This window comes from Enhydra lutris, unplaced genomic scaffold (genome assembly GCF_002288905.1).
Source record: "Enhydra lutris kenyoni isolate GAN:26980312 unplaced genomic scaffold, ASM228890v2 scaffoldscaffold20, whole genome shotgun sequence".
In the NCBI taxonomy this organism is placed as follows: Eukaryota; Metazoa; Chordata; class Mammalia; order Carnivora; family Mustelidae; genus Enhydra; species Enhydra lutris.
The window spans coordinates 19,219,552-19,232,898 of record NW_019154104.1 but is presented as its reverse complement, the minus strand read 5'-3'; the positions used below and the strand labels follow the sequence as shown (position 1 = coordinate 19,232,898).

At 40.9% G+C, this 13,347-nt stretch overlaps 1 protein-coding gene and 1 pseudogene across 1 annotated transcript in view; one reads left to right on the top strand and one right to left on the bottom strand.

The window, feature by feature from the left end:
• The window catches only part of LOC111148478 (YLP motif containing 1), a 77,650-nt gene that overhangs the window by 27,721 nt on the left and 36,582 nt on the right, over positions 1-13,347 (top strand). Inside the window, 2 exon segments of the mRNA XM_022505050.1 lie at positions 2,103-4,223; positions 6,840-6,960. Of these exon segments, the coding sequence (XP_022360758.1) occupies positions 2,103-4,223; positions 6,840-6,960 (2,242 nt within the window).
• LOC111148717 lies at positions 11,386-13,236 on the bottom strand (annotated as a pseudogene).

Genomic DNA, 13,347 nt, shown 5'->3' with positions numbered 1-13,347 from the left:
CCAGGTGGCAGTCTCAACTTGAGTTTAATGGAGTTATTGTTGTGTCCCCTGATGAGAGCATTCCTCCCTTTGATACTAAAAGACTTCTAGACCAGCAAAACCTGATGCCTATTCCTGATAGGGATAGGAGATATATGCTTTATCCGAAACCGAAATTTTTATTTTTCACTGATTTCCCAAGCAAATAAGAGAAAAATTCTTTCTCATTAAAAGCATGAAAGGTATCACCATCGGTTGAGGCCTAAGCCAGAAACCTTGGAATCATCCTAAATTCTTTTGTTATCATTTTAATCTCACATGTTAGAAAATCCGATCCATTTTACCTTCCTTCACATCTCTCACTTTTATCTCCTCTACATCCTCATGTCAGTCACTGCCATAGAACAGGCTTCACTTTCATTTACCCAAATTGTAGAAACAATCTACAAAAAACTTTTCCCACCTATCCATCTGCTACTTTTCTGCTAGGGCAATCTTTTAAAAATCAGACCATCTGTAGTTGGCTCTAAGTCTCATTAAGTAATTCCCAGCTTCTTACCCAGCTGAATTAATTCATCTATGGTAACAAACCCACAGTCACATACTTTAATAAATTAGAGGTTTATTCTTTCTCAGCACTTATGTGATGGCTGTACAATGTCAAGAGTCCAGGTTCCTTCTAATTTGTTACTTTTCATCCCCTCGTGTATTGCCCTTATCTGCATGGTCCAAGATGCTTCCCCACCATGTCAGGGCCAGCATGAAAAAGGAAATATTGAAGAGGAAGATGTGCCCTTCCTCTTATAACCCAGGAAGGTATAACCAGAAGAATGCACCAGTCATTTTTCACTCTCAGCCCATTGGCCAGAACATGGCTACAAGTTCTAGCCGCAGGAGAATTTGGGAGAGTCAGTCTTTAGTTTGGTTAGCTTTGTGTCCAGCTAAAAATGAAGAGGCTTAGTTACTGAAGGGAAAGGGGGAATGACTACTGGAGGAGCACCAGTAGTCTCTGCACAAGGCACACAAGGTCTCCTGGAGATTGATTCTTGCCTACTCTTTACCTTGTCTCTTCGTTCCCTCCCTTTGCACTCCTTTCCTGGCTCTCACCTACTCTGGCTCCTCTTGGCTGCCGCCATGCTGAACTGTTTGCAGACATGCCATGCTGCTGTGTGTTTCTCTGCCTTTCCTCACAGTGCTTCCTTAACCTTCGATGCGCTCGCCACCCATTTCCCTTATTTCCAATACACTCTGTTAGCCTGGCCTCAGAGAATTTGTCTTTCCAGACTTAATGTCAGCATCATCTATTGTATAAAGCCTTTATTGCATAGCAGCCTGTACCCCCTTAGTCTGCTAGAACTGACCATCCCCTCCTCTGTTGCCTTTGTTAAATGCAGATAGACTTCTGTCATTATACCTCTGGGCACTTACTTACACTTAGATCCTCTTTCTCTTCGATTGTAAACCCTTTGAAGGCAACAGATGACATTTTATTTGTATATCCCTTGGATGTACCATAGTGCTTTGCAGGGGATATGCACTAAAAATTTACAGAATGAGCAAGTAGGTCCATAGCAGATTTTTAGGGCCCTGTCCAGACTTTAAAATGTCAGGGTGCACTCCTAAGATATAGCTGGCTACTGTCTTTTTGAATTTTTGTCAGTCCAGATGATCTTAGTTCCAACAATATTTATAATCATCCCTTATTATAATAGTAATTGTTTCCTATTTAGTTTTTGGCTGTATTTTAATTCTAAAAGTACGCTCAGAATTAGCTGTGGCATTTTTTTCCCATTAAAAAAGTGAGTGGACTTTTCCATCTACTAAGTCACAATGTTTATATTTGCTTTTTAACAATTTAGTGTATCAGTGACTTGCTGCAGGAGATGTTTTGAAGTGAATTATAATAATACTGACGTGAATTCCAAAGCCTGTCCTGAGACCTTCTGAGCACTGCCACTTTAGCATACTGATTCTAGGTAGATGCCTCAGGATTTATATAATGACTGAAAGAGTCATTTTTGTATAAACAGATTCTAAGGCACGATTGCCTTAAATATTCTTACATGGAGAATTTTTTTTTTCTGCTTTACTGTCTTGAGTAATATCTTTTGTTTTACTTGTAGATTTGATGGTCCTCGAAGATTTGAGGATTTAGGGTCAAGGTGTGAAGGACCGAGACCCAAAGGGCCTCGTTTTGAAGGAAATCGCCCCGATGGGCCAAGACCCAGATATGAAGGTCACCCACCAGAGGGCACTAAAAGCAAATGGGGAATGATTCCCCGGGGGCCAGCATCTCAGTTTTATATTACCCCCAATACGTCCCTCAGTCCTCGACAAAGTGGACCACAGTGGAAAGGCCCCAAGCCAGCTTTTGGACAGCAACATCAGCAGCAACCTAAGTCACAAGCAGAACCTCTTTCAGGAAACAAAGAACAATTAGCAGACACCAATAGTAACCAGCAGAAGAATTTTAAAATGCAGTCAGCTACATTTTCCATTGCTGCAGATGTAAAGGACACCAAGGCGGCTCAGTCAAATGAGAATCTAAGCGACTCTCAACAAGAGCCACCTAAAAGCGAAGTCTCGGAAGGGCCCATAGAGCCTTCTGATTGGGACCAGAATTCTCAAAGTATGGAGACTCAAATGGACAAAGCCCAAGCTGTTACTCAGCCTGTATCCCTTGCAAATAAACCTCTACCTTCTCAATCTGCTTTTCCCTCAAAACCAGGGGGGATGGAGGGAGGAGCAGCAGTGACAACGTCATCGTCATTAACTGCAGATAATGATTTTAAACCTTTGGGTATCGGTCTGCCCCATTCAGAAAACAGCCAAGAGAAGGGGCTGCCTCGGCCAGATAACAGAGATACTAGGTTAGAAGGCAATCGAGGCAGCAGCTCATCTTACAGAGGTCCTGGGCAAAGCAGGATGGAAGACACACGGGAAAAAGGACTAGTAAATAGAGGTCGAGGCCAGGCACTCAGCCGTGGCCCAGGGTTGGTCAAGCAAGAAGACTTTCGTGATAAGATGATGGGTAGAAGAGAAGACAGTCGAGAGAAGATGAATAGAGGAGAAGGCAGTCGAGACAGAGGGTTGATGAGGCCAGGAGGCAGTCGAGAGAAAGTGCCAGGTGGTCTGCAAGGCAGCCAGGACAGGGGTAGAGCTGGCAGCCGAGAAAGGGGACTACCTCGAAGGGCCGGCAGTCAGGAGAGAGGACCACCTCGAAGGGCTGGGAGTAGGGAGAGAGTACCACCACGAAGAGCCGGGAGTAGGGAGAGGGGACCGCCTCGAGGGCCTGGCAGTAGGGAAAGGGGACTGGGAAGACCAGATTTTGTTCGTGACAGAGGTCCATTTAGACCAGAACCAGGAGATGGTGGGGAAAAAATGTATCCATATCACCGAGATGAGCCTCCTAGGGCTCCATGGAACCATGGAGAAGAGAGAGGGCACGAAGAGTTCCCATTAGATGGTAGGAATGCTCCAATGGAACGAGAAAGACTTGATGATTGGGATAGAGAAAGATACTGGAGAGAATGTGAACGTGACTATCAAGAAGAAACACTAGATCCATATAACAGAGAGGACAGGTTCTCAGCACCACCATCTCGGTCTCATGATGGAGATAGACGAGGCCCTTGGTGGGATGATTGGGAGAGAGATCAGGATATGGATGAGGACTACAACAGGGAAATGGACAGGGACTTGGACAGGGATGTGGATCGGATTGGAAGACCCATGGATATGTATGATAGAAATTTGGATAATGAGTGGGACAGAGATTATGGGAGACCACTGGATGAACAAGAATCACAGTTTCGTGAACGGGATATTCCATCTCTTCCACCTTTACCACCCCTCCCACCTCTTCCACCTTTGGATAGATATCGGGATGATAGATGGAGAGAAGAAAGAAATCGAGACCATGGGTATGATCGAGATTTTCGTGATAGGGGTGAGTTGAGGATCCGAGAGTATCCAGAAAGAGGAGATACATGGCGGGAAAAGAGAGATTATATCCCTGACAGAATGGACTGGGAAAGAGAACGGTTGTCAGACAGATGGTACCCATCTGATGTGGATAGACATTCCCCCATGGCGGAACATATGCCCTCCTCACATCATTCTTCTGAAATGATGGGGTCGGATACAAACTTAGACTCTGACCAAGGCCTTGGAGGGGTAATGGTTCTCAGTCAGAGGCAGCACGAAATCATTTTGAAAGCTGCACAAGAACTGAAAATGCTTCGGTAAGTTGACTACTTAAGATCATTTCTTTTAGTCAAAACCACATGCAGACTGCTCTTTTAAAGTGATGTGATATATTTGAATGGAATAATTTTGCTTCAAGTTCTTATCTTGTAATTTTAATTTGTAACCTGGCTGTTCAGTGCTGTTTTAGGGTTAGGGTATGTATTTAGGAACTGTGTTAATTGTGAGCTTATGTCCTGAAATGTGAAAATTTGGTAGCCACTCTTGGCTTTTATAGATGTGTTGCGGACATACCGTATACTTGTGCATGTTTCAAGTGTCAAACTTCAACTTTCCAGTGCTCTGGACTTCACAGAGCTCATATGTAACACCTTCTCCCCCCACCCCTCCCAGAGGCATTTTGTTCTTTGGTATTATATCTCATAGACTTCATATTCGCTAATCTTCGATAAAACTTTGGAAAGTGCTGTAAGGTTTTTCTCTGCTGAAGCCAAGAATGGTTTACCTGAAAGTGTCCTCAGATTTGTCTAACCATTGATACTTTCTTTCTGGGGTGTTTTATCTTTCCTTATAACTAGAAGCAGATATCTCTACTTGAGGATGTTACTTGTTTCTGCATAATCAAATATTTTCTTTGTGAAGTGGAGACTAGAACTTGGATTTCTTGATTTACAATCACCTATGTATAGGGATCTACGTAATGCTTCCCAGGTAGTTGCAATAAAAATAAATAAAATTAAAAAGCTAACATTGCATGCTTACTATGTGCCTGGAACTGTATTGAATACTTTGTATATATTCATTTAATCCTTAAACCAACTGTATCCTGAGAGGAGAATTTAGGAGTCATTGATAGATTGTAAGCCTTTGAGTAATTTCTTAGGAATTAACAGTGTTTTGAGAAAATAAAGTAATGGTTAGGTTTTGATATATTCCAGTGTATTATGTTTCCTTCATTTTTCAATTCTGGTCTACATTTGTGGATTATACCAGTTGAAATTATAACTGCAGCTTTATGACTGGAAAAATGTAATGAGGAAAAGTACCTGTAGGTCCAGATGAAAGATCTGGTACCTTGGGCAGCACAGGAGATTTCTGTCTGTAGAAGATACGCTCTGAGAGATTGGACGCTTCCAGATGACTCATGAAGAAGGTGTGAAAACATGCTAGAGAACATTTAGTTGCTACACTGTTCAGTTTTAAGTTACAGACACCTTTAATTTAACCCCCACTGTGTGCGGGGCACTGTGCTAATAACTTAGTATGTATTATCCCAGTCCTCCTGTCTCAGATCCTTTTATCTCAAAGGCTTGCAGAGATAAGTAGACGCATCCGCATCCATATCCTCGCTTCACAGATGACACTAAACTCAGAGAGGTTAAGTCCACTTGGCTAATCAGTGGCAAACCCAGAATTTGAATGCAGTCTGTCCAGCTCTAAAATCTGTTTTGTTTATGGAGAACACCAAGCTGATTGGTGTTAGCAAGCTGCCAAGGTTTCTTTCCTTTTCTTTTTAAAATTTCCTTGTCATCCATTATTGCTTTATATGGAATGCTGGATAAAAGGTGCTTCTTCTTCACCATCTTTTTTTATAAAGCTCTTTCTAGGCAACATAAACATAATTAAAATATATGAAGGTGATTGGTAAGAATTGTCATAGTTGAATACATGTAAGCTATGTTGTATTGGTGTACAGTCATAATATGATTTATATGAGGCAAAAAATAAACTATATTGACCCTTATTTTGTGTCTATTTGAGTCACTACACCCAATGTAGGGAAAAGATTATAGAAGGTCTGAAGAGGTTATAGTAGATGTTACACCTGATTAAAGTAGGCATTTTAAGGAAAAGTTAAAAAAAAAAAAGAATTTGATCAGAGATTTGAAGAAAAGCATAAAGAGTTACAAAATTACTCTTTAGGAATATGAAATGTCATTTTTAAAGGTCTAGACTGACATTTGTTCTCACTGTACATAGCAGGGCCTGTAATTAAAATACCCACAAGAACTACACAGGTAACTAAAAATGAGTAAAAGTGGGCCAGTATAACTGGGGTGTGGTGAGGAATGTGGCAGACTGCTTCATGTAAAGTGGACAGCCACTACTCCAGGCAGTTAATTGTTGACATGAGGAAACGTAGGCCCATTGTTACCAAGCCCCTTTAAAATGTGAATTTATATGTGAATTTTTATGTGAAATATCTTGCTTTGTAAATAATGGCAGCTAATTCAGATTTTAAAAACTGATGTGAAAGCCAAATTAAAGCAAAAAAATTTCTAGGCCATATTTGGCCACCATTTTGCAACTTCTGGTCTAGAGTCTTGAACAAAAAATATAGGGGAGAACTTTTTGTTCAATGAAAGAAACACATGACAAGTAGATAATATTTTAGAATAGACTCATGAGGCAGATTGTAGAGTCTGCCCATGAAGATCCTTGAATACTTTGTAGTCATTTATAGGTTGTACGTGACAGGTCAGTTAGCTGTATAAAGGCAAGAGAGTGTTACCCTGCAGGTGCTCTGTGAGCACTGTAGAGGGTTTTAGAGCAAGGTTTTTAGGTCTCTTTTTTGTTCTGTGATAACAATTGTAGTCACTTAGGAATGGAGTAAACATGCCTTAATGGACCATGGCAATTTTATTTGTTCACAGGGAGCAGAAAGAACAGCTTCAGAAGATGAAGGACTTTGGGTCGGAGCCACAGATGCCTGACCATCTGCCGCCCCAGGACGCGAGGTTGCAGAACGCATCTTCAAGGCCTGGAATGTACCCGGTATGGGAAAATATGTGCTCAGGAAATGAAGGTGTTCCTGCTTTGTTTGTTTCTATGTTGTTTGATTTTTTTCTGTTGTAGTGAGTATCAAATTTCCTCTAGAAAAAATGTAAATTTGGGGAAAGTAAAAAGTTAATGGTAATTGACCTTCGAAAATCTTTTAAGTGTGGTCAGAAGTGTGACAAGTGCATCTTTTCCCTAGGTTTTGATAAGTACACCAAGCATGCCTGAGCTACATGGCTTCATGATCACAAAACTGTAGAATTTTCCTAATAATCTCTTTTGTTCAAAAAGTCCTGTTTTTCATCTGGGCAGTTGCAGGGGCTCCCCGTGAACCTTGTTCCTGTGAGCCTCCTGGTCTCCCCACCTCCTTGGGCTACTGGTTCCTCAGCTATGGAAGGGATCAAACATCAGGCCCCAGTTCAGGCGGTAAAGTTCTGTTAAAGACTTGTTTGACCAAGTTCTCCCTTTGTTTTCCATTCATTTTTGTTGTTTGTTGTTTTTACCTTTACGCCAGTGATGGGCTTTTAAAAATGTTGTCATGCAAATAACTTTATAACAATACAATGAGAGAAAAAAACTCAAACAATTTCATGAGGTTAACTCTTCATTTTTCAATGTTCCCTTTCATCCTGGTCTAACAGATAAAACTCACATAGTTGTTAACGCCAACGGCCGCCATGATTTCACCTCTCTGTGTCTCCTGTCCCGACCTGTGCATGCGTCCATCAGCTTCCCGATGTGTGTCCTGTCACTCAGCGTATTCAAATTGGAGCTCATTATCATTCTCCACTAAACTTGTTCTTTCTCCTCACCATCACCCAGTCGCGCAATCTGGAAACCTGAAAATCAGCCTTAACTCTTTTCCTTTGTCCTGCCCTTCCATCTTCAGTCATTCTGTTGACTGATTTTACTACCTTTTTAATATTATTCAAATATACTGTCCTGCACTTCCTCACAACCTCAGTCCTAGCCTTTGTCAGCTCTTGCCTAGATTATTCCAGAAACAACCTCGTTCATCTCCCCATCTCATTCCCCTCTGATACATTCTCCATTCTGCTGCTAGAGTAATTATTTTACTGTATTTTTGAATCAAATTTTGAAGTATAGTTTACATGTCATAAGTCATTTTAAGCCTACGTAGGCTTGAGTTTTGACAAATACAAAGAAGAACAGAATTTCTATTACCCTCCCCCAAGGTTCTCTAGTGCCATTCTTTACCCCTCTGCTTCATTTCAGACAGCACTGATAGAACTTCTAGCCAGATGGACATGGAAAAACATAAACCTCACTATGTTGTGTGCACCCTGTTCCCCCATGGCTTTCAGGATAAAATCTAGAACATTTTATGTTCTTCCTGAACTGGCCTGACCTCTGCTTACCATTACTTACCATTACCATCACTCTCCTACACTCTGCTTTTCTTCCACATGGAGCTTCTTACAACTCTGCAAGTGTGCCAGGCTCTTACCTCTCCATTCCTTTGCACATGCGTGTTGTTTTCTAAAGCCAGAGTTTCTTTTCTTTCTCTTCTTATCCCCTTCTCCACCTCATTCATTCTTGTTCATTTTTTAGAACTCAGCTCTGTATCTTTTCCACTTGTGTAAGGTGGTTGCCTTCACATGTACCCCTGTAACATCTTGTACAAGCCTCTGTCATAGCCATTATCCTATTGTAGTTTGTCTGTTAACCTTGCTAGTCTTTCCTTTTAAACAGAGCTCATGGGGTGCCTGGGTGGCTCACTTGGTTAAGTGTCTGCTTCGGCTCAGGTCGTGATCTCAGGGTCCTGGGATTGAGCCTCATGTTGGGGCCCTGCTCAGAGGGGAGTCTGCTTCTCCCTCTGCCCCTCCCCCTGCTTGTTTGTGCACTTTCTCTCTCTCAAATAAATAAAATCTTAAAAAATAATAAGAAGAATCATCTTAAATTCCCAAAGTGGGATACTTCAGTTACAGAATAAGGACATTTTTAATGATTCCTGGAATACAGCCAATGGCTCTTGAAAATAGTTGTATAACATGTATACTAGAGCCTTGCAAGTGTCAGCTACTTAATATTTTTAGTAGATTTAATAGTTTTAATAAGATATTTTAATATGCATTTTTTATAATTAGTGAATGTGAGGTTTTTTTCCCATATTTCTTCTTATAAAAATTCTATTTTGTTCTTTACCCATTTATCTCTTTGACTCTTGAGGTTTTTTTTAGCAATTTATTTTATTATTAATGTAGTTATTAATTCTTTCTTATGTAAATACTGTAGGGATGTTTTGTTTTTTGTTTTTTACAAATATATATATTGCTTTCACTGTGTAGTGTGAAGAAAACATTTTCTATTTTATTTATAGACATGGTCCCAAGAGCTCTTAAGATATTTGAAACAGGACTGGATAGCTCCAGACACAATAGTTTTTGTCTTATATTGGCATTTTCTTCAAGTTTAAAATGCCATAATTGAATGTTTACCCTTAGGTAGTAACCCTTTGTCTTTAACTGCAGCCTATAGTGATCTCTAATTAAACAACATTTCTTGTGTATTGGCCAAATCCATTTGTTACTCAAAAAGTTCGTTTTTAAAGTACAACCCATCCATGAGTAAATATGTAAGTAATATATATTGTTGGCTGGTCTCTGTAAGGTCTAAAATAGCTGTCCGTGAAGAACAAACAGGTAAATAAATAAAATCTTTAAAAAAAATAAAATAAAAAAATAAAAAATTAAAAGAATAAACAAACCAGAAACAATGAACTAAGAGAAAAGTGTAGTGAGCATTTGAATCAAGCTTGCGAAGATTAAAATAAAATTTGACAACTGGGGTTCAGTATTGACTAGATAGGACCTGTCAAGAGGTTTCACTATCTCTTTAATACACATTTCTGTTGACATTTGGTGATTGCTTTGGGAAAACCATTGTAAACATTGCACGCTACAGTGGCTCTCCCTCTTGGGGAGGTTACCAAATGTCCCACTCAGTTTCTTTGGTTTGTTGTTTCCTGGTGTTGATGTTGTATGTTGGCACCAATCTTGCCACAAACTACTCTTGTCAACCAGACAACTGAATAGAAATGAGGAGGCTAGCTAGAGTTTATTTCTGTCTCTGGAAATTCACTCTCTTTGTAGCAAGAGGTCACCAGAGTGAGAAAGATAGTTTATAGCAGAGGTTCTTAGCCAAGGAGTCAACGTCAGAATTATTCACAGAAGTTTTGTTTTTAACTAATGCTAGGCTTACACCCTGTGGAAATTCAGTAAGTGTGGGGTGGGCCTGGGACATTTATATTTAAATAGCTAAGTCCCTAACTTTTCAGGAAGGAGAAAAAGAGGGTGGTACATTGTGGGGAGGGGATGATAATGTTGAGGACAAGGTTTTTTTGTTTGTTTGTTTTTTAATTATGTTCAGTTAGCTACTGTATAGTACATAATTAGTCCTTGATGCAGTGTTCAGCGATTCATTAGTTAACGCCCAATGCTTTTGAAGTGGGTATTTTATTTTATTTTATTTTTTTAAAGATTATTTATTTATTTATTTGATAGACAGAGATCACAAGTAGGCACAGAGGCAGGCAGAGAGAGAGAGAGAGAGGAGGAAGCAGGCTCCCCGCTGAGCAGAGAGCCCAATGTGGGGCTCGATACCAGGACCCTGAGATCATGACCTGAGCAGAAGGCAGAGGCTTTAACCCACTGAGTCACCCAGGCGCCCCTGAAGTGGGTATTTTATTTATTTATACTTAAACCTATAAACCAACCAGCCAACTGGTACTATTATCATAATACATTAAAATACAAAACATCTTTCCGCAAATACTAGAATAATGAACAAATTAGGAGTTATAGTAAAACAACACAAGGGGCAGAGGAAACCCATGAAGCACATTATAGCTTAACGCTTCACTGTAACAACTGAGGTTATTAACAACTAAAGCCTCACAATGTCAGAAAATACAAATAATCCTTCATCACACACCTTAGTATTTTTTTAAAAAGATTTTATTTATTTATTTGACAGAGATCACAAGTAGGCAGGGAGGCAGGCAGAGAGAGAAAGGAGGAAGCAGGCTTCCTGCTGAGCAGAGAGCCTGATGCGGGCTCGATCCCAAGACCCTGGGATCACGACCCAAGCCGAAGGCATAGGCTTTAACCCACTGAGCCACCCAGGCACCCCACACCTTTGTGTTTTTACTTCCAATTCTTGAGATTAGATTTTAGAGACTAAAGATATCCAAATTATCACTGCATCTAGTTATCTTTCGCCAGAGGCATGCTATGTTGTCCATAGCAGCCAATGCTACTGAAACTTCTTTGATTAGACTCCATTTGTACCCCCTCAGTTGACACAGCATAGTGAGAAACAATATCAAGGCAGAGATGCAGGACCCTAAAAGACAGATCCTAGGAGATGTGCCCAAATTGAGATTGAATAATATACTCATCGTCACTCATCTTCAGGCTGTATGTTCAGAGTCCTTTGAGAATAAATCCATTCTTTGCTGGGTGCTAAGGTACTTAGCAGTTTGCTGTATTACTCTATAGCTTCCCCAGCCGTTTCTAAGATAGACTCCACATCACTGACCAGAGTTGACTAGAACTGGATCTGGGGCTGCAGGGATTCTTCTCCACAGTTGTGGAGCTGGTTGTTCCAGGAATCGTTGTTCCAGGCCTGGGGACACCAGGTCTGACTGTTGCAGGAATGGTTGCTCCCTATGGAAAGGTTCTGGAAGTGTTCATCAGTTATCCCTGGTGACAGGAAGAGAAGCCTGGGTGTTCTGTATTTGCTGATCTGTCCTGAGTCATGCCGTTGCTATTTGGCCAATTGTGTTTCTGGCACCTCTTACATTTCATTCTCTGTTTCTGGAACCGTGTCTTAATGTGCTTGTAGCTAATGTTCGGAATTGGGAAATTCTTGGATCTGCTGGGAGACTGAGGTATTTCTGTCTCTGAAATTCGTCATTGAGTATATGTAGTTGGGTCTGAGAGAACAGGGTTCTGATCTTTGGTTTCTTGGCCAAGGCCATATCTTCCTTCTTCGCTGTTCTCTCCTCTATAGAAGTGGGTAGTAGTTTTACTCTGGGACTGGTGGAAGAATCGGGCTGTCCTGAACAAACGGATCCATGGAGGGAGGAAGAGGAGAGATGGTCTCCATGTGGGGTGTCTCAACAGATGACATTTGCAAGGATGCATGATTTTCTTCAGGCCTGTAAATCTCAGGCATTGGAGAAATGTCCCTAGAATTGGGTGCATCAGGGCAAGGTGGACACTGGGGCTGAGCCAGATCCGTACTCCTGTTACTGAGTTGAGGGTAGAGGGAAGAAAAAACTGAAGAGTGAGATTGTTTGTTTTAAGATTTTATTTGTTTTGTTATTAGAGAGACAGAGAGAGAGCAGGCAGAGGGGCAGAGGGAGAGGGAGAGAATCTCAGTCTCTGCTTACTCCAGAGCTTGCCATGGGACTTGATGCCACAACCCAAGATCACTATCTGAGCCGAAATCAAGAGGGTTCGCCCAACAGACTGAGCCACCTCGGCACCCAAAGAGTGAGATTGTAAGAAAGGCCCTGGGTTTGTGTATCTAGGTGGGAGAGCTTAGAGAAGTAGGAAGATCTCCAGATGTAAGAATATCAGGCAGGATGAGGTGGGTCACCACTGCAATAGCGAGAGCCAGCCAGCCCAGTCTAGCAAAAGGTCGAAGACCATTGTTTTTCTTTTTCCCAAATAACCTAATTGAGGTACTTACATAACAAAGAATCTACCCATTTTCAGTGTGTGACTCAGTGATTTTTAATAAATTTTACCAAGCTGTGCAATCATCACCATAACCCAGTTTTAGAACATGGTCATTACCCCAGTAAGATTCCCTTTTGCCAGTTTGCAATTAATCCTCATTCCTGCCCCAGGTTCCAGGCAACAATTAATCTACTTTTTGACTCTCTAGATTTGTCTTTCTGGGCATGTCATTTAAATGGAATTCATACAATATGTGGTCTTTCATGTCTCTCAAGTAGCCTCATGTTTTCAAAGTTCATCCATGTTGTAGCGTGGATCATCACTTCATTTCGTTTTATTGCCAAGAATATTCTGTTGTATGGATATACCATGTTTTGTTTATCCATTCACCAGCTGATAGACCTTTGGGTTACTGAATAATGCTGCTATGAATACTTGTGCAAGTCCCTGAGTGGGTATGTTTCTCTTGGATAGACACCTGGGAATGGAAGTGCTGGGTGTATGGTAAATTTATGTTTAACCTTTTGAGCAACTATTGAGCCATTTACCAAAGTGGTTGCACCATTTTACATTCCCATTGGCAATCTAAGAGGGTTCTTGTTTCTCTGCGTTCTTAGCATCCTTTGCTATTGTCTGTTTCATTAACTACAGCCATTCTACTGGGTCTGAGAGGGTA